Source organism: Patiria miniata, unplaced genomic scaffold, assembly GCF_015706575.1.
Source record: "Patiria miniata isolate m_02_andy unplaced genomic scaffold, ASM1570657v1 HiC_scaffold_10, whole genome shotgun sequence".
Taxonomy (NCBI): domain Eukaryota; kingdom Metazoa; phylum Echinodermata; class Asteroidea; order Valvatida; family Asterinidae; genus Patiria; species Patiria miniata.
The window spans coordinates 604,698-618,375 of NW_024037048.1; the positions used below are offsets into that span (position 1 = coordinate 604,698).

Here is a 13,678-nt window from a genome sequence, read left to right on the forward strand (position 1 = left end):
CGGGGGCTGGAGATGCTAACGCGGGCGCCAACAACGGTAAAGATCAAGCTATCGCGGATGCCTATGGTAACAGATATTGTATTTCCCTAGACATTGACATACTGACTTCGCATCACCCTTTTTATCCCAGCGGTTTAAAACAAACTCTGACGTACGAGATAAAGTTTAACGATCACGAAAAAGTAGTCAGCAGTTCAGATACGGTGGCGATGTATTCTATCTCAGACTTGACTCTCGAATACGAAGTGGTGACCAACAGAGACCTAGCTATCACCATCAGGAATAAACACAAGGGTTTAATGCAATATCTGTTTGATTTAATCCACTCTCTAGAAGTAAAATCCGTCAACAAATCGGACACGCTTTGGAACGTCAGCGTCCATCAACCAATCAGGAGTCTCAAAGGTATTTTGTTTTTGTTTAAAGATCCCACGGACAAAAATCCGCAGCGATTTTATAATCCAAAAATAACCAAAACATCGGTGACCGTAGAAGGTAAACCCAATCAACTCTACAGTCAAGGCATGTTCCAGTATCAACACTGGAACGAAATTATCAAGTTCTTTGGAGACAGCGATACCGAAAGCGGGCGTGGAGTATCCAAAGACTTAAATTTGACGGGTTGTGACCTCGGAGACTATCTAAAAAACAAGTACGGTCTGTGGCTCAATTTTAGAAGTAACGACGACAATTTCGCTCACGGATCCGGTAGGAAACTTGGAGACGGAGGAGGCATCAACGTCCAATTTAACAGAGAAGCTGAAAGTCAAGGTGACCTCATGATGTACGTCTTTTTAATCATGGATGCTCAATTGAACTTGGAAGACGGTAATTTTAAATCTCTGTTAAGTTAAAATGACACAGCCACATTGCGCTTTAATCGTCGGCAAAACAAATTCGGGTAAAACCAAATGGATTTTGGATCTGTTAGAGTCAGACTATAAAAACGTATTTTAAGTTGTAGTCATCATTTGCCCTACCATATTTAAAAACAAAACGTACATCGAAAGAAAGTGGATTCAAGCAGATCCCGAGGTATATCTGTGCGATCCGGAATTGTACAAGATGACGCTCAATGAAGCGATCAATTTTTACAGTAAAGTATTTGAAGGTGTTTCCACGTTGTTTATCTTGGACGATTGCTCTTCGGATCAAGAGATTAAATATCGTAAAAAGACGTGCGCTTTAAGCAAGATGACGTTTTGCGAAAGACACGTCAATCACAGCTGTTTGTTATTGACTCAAAAGTACAACACCGTTTTAAAAGATTATTGAGAGAATACGGCTTGGTTGGCGTTATTTTACTGCAAAGATAAAATATCTTTTGATCAAGCGTTAGATGAAAATGACGTCGTACCCATTGAAGAACGAGATTATATAAAACGACGTTTGAGAGATGTTAAATATAGTAAACTGGTCGTATACACCGAACCTCCAGTTAGTTACGAGCTATTGGAGTAGCCAGATAACCTAGCTGCTTAACTAAAATAAGCTAGGTGCTTAACTAAAATAATCTAGGTGCTTAACTAAAATAAGCTAGGTGCTTAACTTAAATAAGCTAAGTGCTCAACTAAAAAAAGCTAGGTGAGTAGCAACCTACTCAACAAGCTACACAGGTATTACAATTTGCTAATCAACAAAAATCAGCAACCTATTCAATAAACGTCAACAAAATACATTTTGCTGTAAGTACATGTAAATGATAGCAATATTCAAGTATTTACAATTTCTGGCTATTATCATCATATCGCTTAATCTATCGTTTTACACATACGAATACCTTCGCTTTTGTAACAAAGTTGCAAAAGCTACAACAAAATTAAATTTGTTTCTAATTAAATGGAGGACCTAAAACTTGCTTTAACGAACGAGCAAGATCAAAACGCAGAACATAAAGATCGTTTGTGCGGTGTCGTAGCAGCCGGAAACTCTACAAAGTACTTGGGAAAAGAATACACCGTTAAACATATCGAAGCTCTTGACAGTAAAGAACTCAAAAAGCTGTATCATCTGTACGAAACTAAATTTGGAAATGAAGTTGTTCAAACTGTTGGCAAATACACTTTAAGTCTATTTTCGAGAGTGTTATCCGTTGTTACCCCCGTACAAGTTTTAGGATATAACGTCACTATAGATTCTGAAGAAGAACTAACCAACGACTTGAGTTCTGATCCTATTATAAGCGCGAGTATGGCTGGTATGTTGAGCGACGTTTGTTACAAGTACGGAACTTTTATATCACCCCTAGTAGCTACGATCATCACAACAAAACATTTGAAATTTAACAAACCTAATATAATAAATGGAAGATCAGAAAGCAGCGACAGCAACGCTTGCGGCTCAACCAGCAGAGACAGAGACGCCCCAACCGATAAAAACAACGTCATCACCGACGGTAACGAGAGTGACCAAGACTAAAAATCCTAAACGAATACAGCAGGGTAAAGCTTTAGCCGAGCACAATAGACAGATGAAATTAAAATTAGCAAAAATGGAGGTAACAACGGACGACGCTATAAATTACAACTCTTGGGCGATGTGGGGGGCTATAGTGTCGTTAATAGGAGTGGGGTTGCTGGTACTAAAAACTAAGGCAACTGCGCCGGTGGTACAGCCAGTGCCGGTAGTATTGCAACCCACTACACCCAGCGCCCCCTAAACGCTAGACATGGAATAAACAGCAATTTAAAAATTGTTATATTAAAAACGATGAGTAACTTTGACACCAGCGGAATAGCAAATACGATTTATCACGGAGCCGTCATATCGGGTCTTTCGATGGGATACCTCATGGTAGGAGCTAAACTACTCAAAATGAAAGCGCTAGATCTTAATAAAATAAGCGTAGAAGATTATGCTAAATTGACGGGTAGTATAAGTGGAGCTCTGGCCACGCAAAATTGGTTGATAACCCAGGGATACTACCGGGCAGTATCGTCAAAACGGCGTAATTTAAATAGGTTTATTAAATAATGGCTGAAGGAGGACCTGACATAGATCCCTTTGACTATAAAAGAAATGATGATAATGATGATGATGTAGCAGAGACCAATCTAGATGACACTTTTGATACTCCTGACACATCCATCCCCACTACCGACATAGATGAGGATTTATATCCAGGAAGAAGCATGGTCACAAGTGATCGCGTCGATGATTTTTACAAGAATTTTAACAGAGACGATAAACCATCACTACCACAATACGAAAAATTTGTTGGCACTCAAGACGGGTTATTTTTCCAAGCAACTGATAGAGCCTTAGTAAGATTAACGGATAAAAGAAACCCCCAAAAATTCTTGAGTCTACCGAGTATAGAGATTAATGCAAAAGCGTTACATATTTCAGGTAGAACTTTCATTAGACTCGAATTGGGGTTTAAAGATTATAAACGTAACCCGCTTGAACAAGTAAAACCCGATAGTATCCCCATGACGGAACTACCCAGCGTCACCGATGAGGTAACCGAGATTATAGACGATTTTCAACGCGACACCGGCGCACAAACGGAAGGATTAAATTACAGAGAACTCTAGGGTTTAGACAAAAGTCTTCAGACGTTGAGAGGTAACCTAGAACTTAATTTATCTCATCTCACTGAACTCGACCGAGAGATAGCAGCCACGAAACAACAACTCGACGAATCGCACAGCGAGGAGGGTCTACGAGAGTTAAATGATAAATTGAGTGACTTGAACGTTGAAAGATCTGCCAGATTAGAAGCCGCAAAAACCAACGAACGAGGGCTCAAAAGTCAGATCGCTAGAATCACAGAAATGATTAATAAAATATTGGACGGTGACACGACTATTGCAGAAAAGATTAGAACTCTGTTTAGAGAACAAGGCGTGACCGTAGTGAGTATTTTAGCCGCTTTTAGTTTAGCCATCAGCACGATAGTGAGTAGCATCGTCGCTAGCGTGAGAGGTGCGGGTGCCCCAACCGTGCCATCACCGACACCAACACCAAAACCGACTCCACAAAAAGGCGGTATCAAAGAGTGGATTTCAAAACAACTCGCTAATTTTGCATCTGCTCTTTAAAAACTCGGAGTGAGCGCGTTGGGTGCTCTGCCGGGTATCATAGGCAGCGTATTAAGTTGGATATTTAACGCGCTGAGTAAGTCCGTATCGTAGTTGGCCGAACACGTGTGGGCTTTATTTTTGGGTGTGGGAGCCTTGGTGTTGGCGTACTTGCAAAAACGATGGTAGTAATAGTTGTAATCAAGTTTAAAAACAAAATGACAAAAAAAGCCTTACCAGCACAAAGTTGGTAAGGCTTTTTGTTGTTGTGTGATTAGAGTGTGACTTATCGCGTTACCTCGTAAGCCAACATACCCATGCCAACGATAGCTAACATTCCTACTGTCAACGATAATTTTTCATCTTGGTGAGTTTGTAGTTTTTGTGGGCTCCTGGGTTAAAACTGTAGGTGAGGGTGTTGGTGTTGGTGAGGGTGCTGGTGCTGGTGTTGGTGATACAATATCGTTTGTCATAGGCTCTGGGGGTGTTGGTGGCGCGACGTCATCGGTGTCATCAAAAGAGTCGTCCGGTTGAGGTTGTGAGTTTAAATCTGGAACCAAACCAGTTTTCATAATCTGGGTAGCGATTTGAAGATTGTTGTTATATCCGTCGTGCGTTCCAACCCTCAAGTTCATATCCGATGGAATTAAATACAACCCCGGTTTCACGACAAAATTGAAAGGCGTTCTGGCATACTGCAAAGAGTCTTGAAATTGATCGATACTCATTTGCATGTCGTCTTCCGCACTGATGATGCTTTCTACGATGACGTTAAATTGTCTCTGAGCGTCTAATCCGGTGCCTGGTGTTAATACGCTCGTTTTTGTTTGAGCCTGCGCACCTAGTAAGGCGTACACGTAAGATCTAATCGATTCGTTTATCTTTATGATTCCCGCTTGGGTAAACGAACTTGTGTCGGGTATAAAATCTAACCAAGCCTTTTGTACCGATTCATTTTGTTCGATGTAAATAACCGTCCAAGGAACGTAAAGGCTTCCACTCTTTTTAGGACTATCTAGACCGTGGTAGCCGCCGTAAATAACGTTGGGTTTGTTGGGTAATGCTCTATCGTATTCACCAACCGCCACAAACTTGCCCTTATTAAAGATGTACGAGGTACCCAAACCGTTAGAGTTTGTGTCTCTCGTCTGTTTAAACGACTTGTTTTGATCTATGCCAAACAACAAACAGGTATCGGTAAATGCTCTGTTATTTTAACTGTTGTCTAGAGCGTTAAATGCGTCATCTCCCGGTAAAGGAGCGGCAAAGTCGTGCAAGATCTTTCTAACCGTAAAAAATAAATGAAAGTTAAAGATGGCCCAAATGTAACGGTTGCTCACGTTAAAAAGATCGAATCCAACACCGCAGCCCGTAGTAGCGCAATAGATCGCAAAATTTAACTGATTTTGATAAAACGACATGGGGTGTGATTTCCAACGATCTACATCCTCGTCCGTCTCAACGTGAGGCAATTTATAGTTAGAGGTTAAGTCGGGAAACGAGCTTAAAAACCCGCTGGTATTATTAACTATGACCTCCAGTTCACTGGGTTTAGTGCTGTTTAAAAACTTTGCTTGGGATGCAGCTTGGTGCGTTAGCCTGGTTGCATTGGCTACATTTTGATTTACTTGTTTCGTTACCTGATCAGCTATACCTAGTATCTGCTTTTTTAACGACTCAAAATCACTCATTATTTTAGTTTCAGTTTTAATATAAAAAGACTTTTAAATAAATGCATTCGTTTCAAAATGAGCAGACGTTTAAATTAGAAGACGTCATAGATAATCTAAACAGTAAAAAATCTGTACGCGTAAAAAGGGTGATGTTTAACCCCGGATATTTTAATATTTCCAGCACCACGGAGATTGATTGGTTTACGCATATAGACGGGAGACCTGCTGAAAGACCTGATGATGGTAGAAGATACGAACGGGCTGACTCAGATATAGCAGTAATAACAGATAGAGATTTTATTGAATCGTTGATACCTGAGATACCCTACGACTTTTTAATTAGAGATGAAAATACTTTCAGTAGAGTTATAAACGATCTTATAGAAGCGTATGAGGAAGACAGACTAGACTCTGCTTTAAAATCGCTCGAAGAAGAAAAAGAACAAATAAATGAAATACAAAGAAATTTACACAATAAAAATCAAGAAAAAACACTAAGCGCCATACAACGCAATACGATTATATTTTTAATAACAACTTTATTTGAAATAAAAAACTTCATCAATGAAGGTAAAAAGATAGCGCTAGAATATACCTTTGGTATAATAAGCAAACCTAGGGTTAGAATAATTAGACAAGCGGGTGTAACAATACGGGAAGTCTTATCGTGTCTGGTGATAATTTAGATTTTATTTCTCCGAGTATTTTAGCGCCGTTACCAGCCGGAGTCACCGGTTCGGTCACCATACCACCGGGGTGGTACGACGTCGATTGGTTCGATTTTATTTTAAATTCTATACCCGGGGTAAGTTTTAGAATATTTAGAGAATCTAAAAAGGTGACGTTGGTGGTAACCGACTTAAATCTCAAATTGCGCTTAAACAGAGAAGTCGCTCGATTACTAAATTTACCCAAAGGATGACTGATACCCAAAGTGATTTATACAGGGTCTTACAACGTTAATCCTTTTACATTTTTGTTTATTCGCTGTCCGCAATTAAGTACGAGTGAAAATTTCCTAGATGGCCGACTGTCTGATATCTTAAAAATCGTACCCGTGGGTACGCGCGAACCCGAGCCTGATAGAGTCTAGGATTTCAAAAAACTTAAAAACGGTATAATCGTCAAACTGACATTTGCAATCATAGGTGAAAAAGGACAGATCATCAACAACAAGGGTGTGAGTATAATGATAGAGTTGGAGATATTTTAATTTTAAAATCTTTTTATATGAAAAACATGAGTATTAAGATGATAAGGCGTTATACCCCGATATTTCTGGAGATGTACACCGATTAAATAGTAACGAAGAAACAAAAGTGTACAGACTTAAAAAGATCGAAGAGATTCGATCTTTAATCTTGAAAGAGAGAGACCACCAAGAGCGCACTTATCAAAAACTAAAGAGAATGATCGACACTCTTAATTACATAGAGCTAGGATTAGAAGGATTGGGGGCTATAGCGGCAGCTGTTGGTATTCCCGCTCTCTTGGGTGTTATATCAGCCCCAGTTGGAGTGGTGTTAGAAGGAACGTTTATAGGTGCTTTTGGTGTAGATATTATGCTTAGAATCGCGTCTAAGCGATTATCCGCCAAGCTGAAAAAGCACGACCAGATTAAAATATTAGCGGACTCCAAACTTAACACGATTGAAGAATACGTGTCTCAAGCCATCAACGACGGAGATATATCGAACGAAGAGTTTATATTGATTACGAACGAGCTCGCAAAATTTAACGAGCTTAAGCAAAAAATTAGAGCAAAGACCAGCACAAAGCTTTAAAAACGATTCATACTTTGAAAAAGAAGTTAAAAAAACAGGTAGACGAACGGCTGGCAAAGGAAAAAAAATCTCTTATAAAAAAACTTACAAGTTCAAATTCTCGGTAAATAAACATTATGAAGGCGATCCACCGAGTTATACCTCTATATCACCTCTTAGGGCGTCACCCTCGGACCCGCCTTTATTGTAGTGGTCATCGTATCTTTTTAGTGCTTTATTAAATTGATTTTGAGTCACTTTAAATAAATCTCTGACTCGTTCTTTGTCTAATCGAACGACATGATGAAAACACGCGGCTATTAATGATCGTTTAACGCATCCGTTTCCCCTCAATGTTTTGTAATTAACGAGCTTCTTATATTTATTGATCGTTTCTTGGACGTCTTCTGAGTCTTGCTCTGGAGACAAAAAAAAATCAGTTTCTCGAGGTTTTTCTTTTGATTCCTCTTTAAAATAGACCAATTGATACGATCTTTTTGCGCATTTTCTGCTGAAAAATCAAAGTAACGTGAGACTATTTCACCGCACGTTTCACAAATTAAAAATCCATTTTCGATGATTATATGGTGATCGCATTGATCTGTTTTATCAGATAGCTCGAGGTTCATTTATTAAAAATGATTGATTTTTTTTTAAATAAAGTTGTTAATCATAAAAAACCTCTCTATCCATTTAATTACGAGATAGAAAGAGCCTGGCCTGATTCCGAGACTGAGATATTGGGGGAGGGGGATCTATATTTGGAGAGAGGGATATATATATTTGGGAGAGAGTGAGATCTATTGGGAGGGTAAAGTCTGGTACCCTCCCCCTCCTACTACTTCTTGGAAAGTTTAAGTCACACATCCATATACTATATAGTTCAAAACAACAGTGGTGATTATTTCTCAGGATTTTTCTCAAAACTGTTTCCATTGAACCCGTTTTTGTAGAGCTAAGCAATACACTGTTCCGAGTGGATGCATGCGGTCGACATCTTGGTCTACATGTTCAGTTGCTGGTTCCTGCACGTACGATGTCGGTATTATCAGTGACCATGCATGCCAGTGTCCCCGACCCCAGTGATGTGTCAATATTTGTTTATCGTTTTGGGGAGAAATTGGTTGCAATTAATAAGTAAAGTGCTGCGAATAAACTTCAGGTTTGTCTGAGCAACATCATAACAATAACTATGAATTTTGATGGCAAAATTCTTACCTGTTATTTGAGTAAAACGATGTCGACTGCACGCTACACGTCCACACAACTGCAGTATGATGTCATAATATGTAGCGGTCATATGGCTTGCTGAGGTGATCGCATCATATCATGATTCAAAGAGTGTACATGAAAACTTATTGACCAGTGTCACAACCTTGGAATGTGGTTACAAATTTTCCCACCGTGTATTGGCTATTTCAGAGCTTTGGCGTGCTGACAGATAATTTGTTACCATAAAAAGGCCACAAGTACAATTAAATCGGCTATTTTTTATATTTCTTCACATGATATTTTGCACTTTAGTAGTTAAAATTATACGTTAATTGACACAACAGGATTGACGTTGATGTGACCGTGAGGATACTCAATTTCAAAACAATGCAATATGTTCGAAAATTTTGAATGGCCCCTCAGGAGTTTATAAATGTGCCTATGAGTAGTCTATGAGGGGATTCCTTATTTGTGTATCCTTCTGTGATTCACCACTGAACTCAACAGAAGGGTGGGTTTTGGCTCAAGTGAGTTTACGAATGTGCCTATGAGTAGTCCATGAGGGGATTCCTTATTTGTGTATCCTTCTGTGATTCACCACTGTTGTCCCACCAACTCAACAGAAGGGTGGGTTTTGGCTCAAGTGAGTTTATGAATGTGCCTATGAGTAGTCCATGAGGGGATTCCTTATTAGTGTATCCTTCTGTGACCCCGTTCCCACTTGATCCACCAATTGGGGGATCTGATCCACCTTTTGCCAAATTGCCGGATCAGATCCCCCAATTGGTAGATCAGATCCGGCAACTGTGTGTAGTGGGAACGCTAACCATTATAAGGTGGATCAGGATCAGATCCACCTTTTCTGATCCACCTCTGGACCAGGATACAGATCCCCCAATTGGTGGATCAGATCCGGCAATTGGCGGATCACGATTAGATGGGAATGCAAAAGGTGGATCTGATCCGGCAATTTGACCTGTCAACATCAGCCCGGTGCACGAGTGGCGCAAAAATGTTGCGGTTTTATGAACGAAGAAACACGTTTCGGGCGTGTAGCTCATGTGAAAATTTCCAACGTACACAAAGGTAAAGGTAAAGGGGGACGAACCTGTATTCACAGGAACGGAGTGCCCATCTATCTTTCATTAGCGATTGGGCCAGACTCATGTGCTGCTGTTGGGGGATCACCACACCTCCTCCACAGCAAGTCTGTTACCTTCCCAGTATTGAACAATGCCGGTACCCATTTAACACCTGGGTTGAGAGAAGTAATTGAAGTAAAGCGCCTTACTCAAGGGCACAACACGCATGGCCAGGGTGGGGCTCGAACCCACAACCTCACGATCACGAATCCTGTGCTCCACCGCTAGACCACACGTGCCCACAACATGCACAATGAACAACGGCTGAACTAGGGGCTAGCACCGTACATGCACGATGCATGCATATCGCATGCATGAAGCGCACGTGGTATATCCTAAAACTACACTAGGTCTTTTACAGTTTTCGTTGCGAATTCGCCCATTTTCTAAACCTATTTCATTCCTGAAGTTTTACTTATTTTTCCATCCACAAATGACTCTGAGTCCGCACTCACCAAAACACTTCACTTTAGCACAAAATCATAGAAAAGGTTACGAGTATGTGATGAGAATAGTGCCGATAACGCGGTGCGTATGGAGGTGACAAATCTGCAGTATTGATTATAGAAAAATGGAAAATGATGTGGTAGTACATCATGTGACCATTTCTAACCAATGAGAAGCTCCAGAACCAGGAAATCCCTTATCGATGCATTGGTTTCCAGTTAATTTATGCATTCGATTCGATTTTACCAGTTAATTTATGCATGCACGGATCCTCTACGGATCTGTTATTTACATTGTCAGTGAATTTGCGTAATTTTTGTCAGTGAATTCTGATACTAATAATGCTGTTTGAAAACTGACCCATCCTGGCCTAGCATGCAACACTGGCACTCCCACAGAGCGCGCGTAATGGACCGATCCATTAAGCACCGCCCCATGTTGTTCTGACCAATCACAGCCGTGATCTATGTCTGACGTGCGTGCACTAAAGTCTGACATGCGTGCACGCACATATGATGCGCGCGGAAGGAAAATACAGCGTGGCATTGGAGAGGAGCACGGTTAATTTGCCCACGTGCGCACTGGGTGGAGCTTACTGGATCGGTCCATTCCGAACTCAGTGACCTTTCGGACTCGACATTTCCATACGAAAAGGTGGATCAAGCATATTAGTGGGAATGCGACTTGCGGTTTCGTTGCGGTAAGATAACGATCACACCAAAATGTCGGATCTTGGTCCACCTTTTCCCAATTCAAGTGGGAACGCGGTGTGTGACTGAATTGCAGCCCACTCCCAACACCAATCTCAATGCCAGTCTATGCAATTATACATGTAGATCCAACCGGTAAGTAGGGGAAAAGTGGACAATTACCCCCAAAACTATGGTGTTTGGTTGTCGATGTGGTGACTACCGGTACTAAGGCCGACCTGTTGGACCATCCTGCCCACTTTCCTGTCGGCTCGTCATTTGTTATTTACTTTAGATACAAAAAAGACAATGATTATGACATAGGCTCTGACTGTGTCACAGGAGAGCACTGTGGCATGCTATAGCAAATCTTTACTTAAGTGGTTATTTACATAGCTATAGAAATATGCAATTATATGTCCAACAGGTAAGTAGTCCCCTCGTGGACAACCAAACATCATATTTTAGGGGATATCCACAGTACCTGTTGTAGACTGTAATTTGAAATCAGAGTCTGTGAGGTTCCCACAGGATAGAGTTGCTTCAGACTATTCTTGCAATATGGTTCCTTTAGATTTTGTTCTTATTTCATTACTATTGAGTATTAATGGACCAAAAAGTACAAAGTCATGCTTTTCAGAAAATAAGAGCGCTGAATTGCTTGACTTGACAGTATCTGCGTTTCATTTAGCATTCAAGTTTTGTAATGTAGAGAATCTAAATATTCAAGGATTAACTACAAATATTTTCCCAATTAGCATACACTGCTGCAGCTGCCTTGTTTTTTTTATCATTCATTGACAGGAGTACACTGAAAGGCAGGGAGCCTGAAAGTATGTTAGCCAGAATGTTTGCCGATGATGGTAAGTTGGGATTGTTAATCAATTGACGATATAAACACCACTTAAAAAGAAAGGGTACATTCATTGAAGTGGTCATAATTTTGAGTCTGAGCGTCTTATGATAACGTGATTTATATAGACTTCAGGGAATGTTGTTAACTACATTTGGATGCCCCTTTTGCTACTAAAGAATGTGAATTGTCTAAGATTGACAACGTTTTATGAAAAATGATGCAGTAGGCAAAAATTACACAAGGAGAAATTGTAAAGCATGAAGTGTATCCAAACACACATGCCCGTAATTGGCCCCTATCAAATACAGTGCCTGAACAAAGCGCGGGCCATTCAAATAGTCGCGTGTTCCCATGCATACAGGCACTGTGTGATCGATATTCCCTGGCATTCGTTTCAGGCATTGTCACATCGCAATTTCTACTCTCATAATCTTTTGATTTGCAACTTTTCCAACTGCATCATTTTTCATAAACCATTGTCTAGTCTTGGAAGATTTACACAGTCTTTGGTAGCCAACAGGATATCAAAATGTTGCCAAAAAAAATTCCCCAAACATCTACAGTAAACTCCGACTAAACCGACATTGTATAAACCATCATATCGCTTGAATCGGCTGTCTGACAAAAGTCCCGATTGTCTCTAATGCATTTCCATTGACATTTTCATTTCTAAGTCGGCCTTTGTAAGCCGCCATTTCGCCTATGTCGGCGTGTTACTTTCAGTCCATTTCCTCAAAACCACATAAATTTCTCTGCATAAGTCGGCATCGTGCTCTGCGGTTTGTAAGAAGTGTCAGTAAAAAGTCCCATACACTGCTAACTGACATCTGTTTATCAATAGCACGGCCCGTGATTGATCATTCGGCCAGCATGTGTACACTAATTGCACGTGTACACTGTTTCATGCACAGTCTGTACATTGTGTGCATCGTTCGCTTTCACGAAGTACATGTCCATTCCGTATCATCAATACCAGTACCCCCTCTCGACTGCACGCGTGCACGCTGTTCATTTTGGGGGTTCCCTTATTGTACCAGTACCATGCACACATTTAATCTGTACATTGTGCACGTACGTACGTACGTGCACAATGTACACTACAGGTACATGTACATGTACATGGACGTACAGCAGGCGATCTGTATATACAGCAGGCGATCTGTATATCGTACCACTGTTAACGCTAGCTGGCCGCGCAATACATGTACATAATTATATTGTACTTACAATTATGCCTCTCCAAATGCCTCTCCAAATTTATTATGCCATAACTACCAACAATTTATGCCTCTTTGCCTCCACAAATTTATTAGGAACAAAAACCATTGCATTCATAAATCAACTGACCAAAATAAGTTATTTGTCACTAGACTGTCAATGGATGTGCCATGCCTGTCTCGCAGTACACAAGCATACCCAAGTGCCACGCCTCAGCCACAACTACGATCAATAATATTATGCGTCTGTGCAATATCTAATATTCAACCAGTACATTACTAAGGGAATAAATGTGTGCTCCGGAGGTTTTTATCACTCGTTTAATACAGCTTAGAGTCTGGGTGCTGATAATTACCCGAGCCGGAGGCGAGGGTAATTATCAGCACCCAGACTCTAAGCGGTATTAAACAGAGTGATAAATACCGACCGAGCACATATTTATTCCCATTCATAAATACCTTATCCGTAAAAAAATGTCAAATAATTCGTTCAAAAAATCCCGATTTTGTTCAACAAGTTCACTTTATGCTTTTTGAAACATCCCTCTAGCAAAATAATGGAGTGTTCAGCTGGCGAGTAAGATGTAAACAACCCTTTTATGGAGATAGCATGTTCTGCGCGATGTCACGCAGAACGCACCTGGGGCGTTGCATTTT

General features: G+C 40.5%; 1 protein-coding gene across 1 annotated transcript in view; it reads left to right on the forward strand.

Moving 5' to 3' along the window:
• Positions 1-319: 319 nt before the first annotated feature.
• LOC119739992 (BTB/POZ domain-containing protein KCTD9-like) overlaps positions 320-13,678 on the forward strand; it is a gene marked incomplete at its 5' end in the record, with an annotated part of 63,918 nt that continues 50,559 nt past the window's right edge. Inside the window, 2 exons of the mRNA XM_038215173.1 lie at positions 320-405; positions 11,753-11,811. Coding sequence (XP_038071101.1) covers positions 320-405; positions 11,753-11,811 — 145 coding nt within the window. The remainder of the gene's footprint in view (positions 406-11,752; positions 11,812-13,678) is intronic.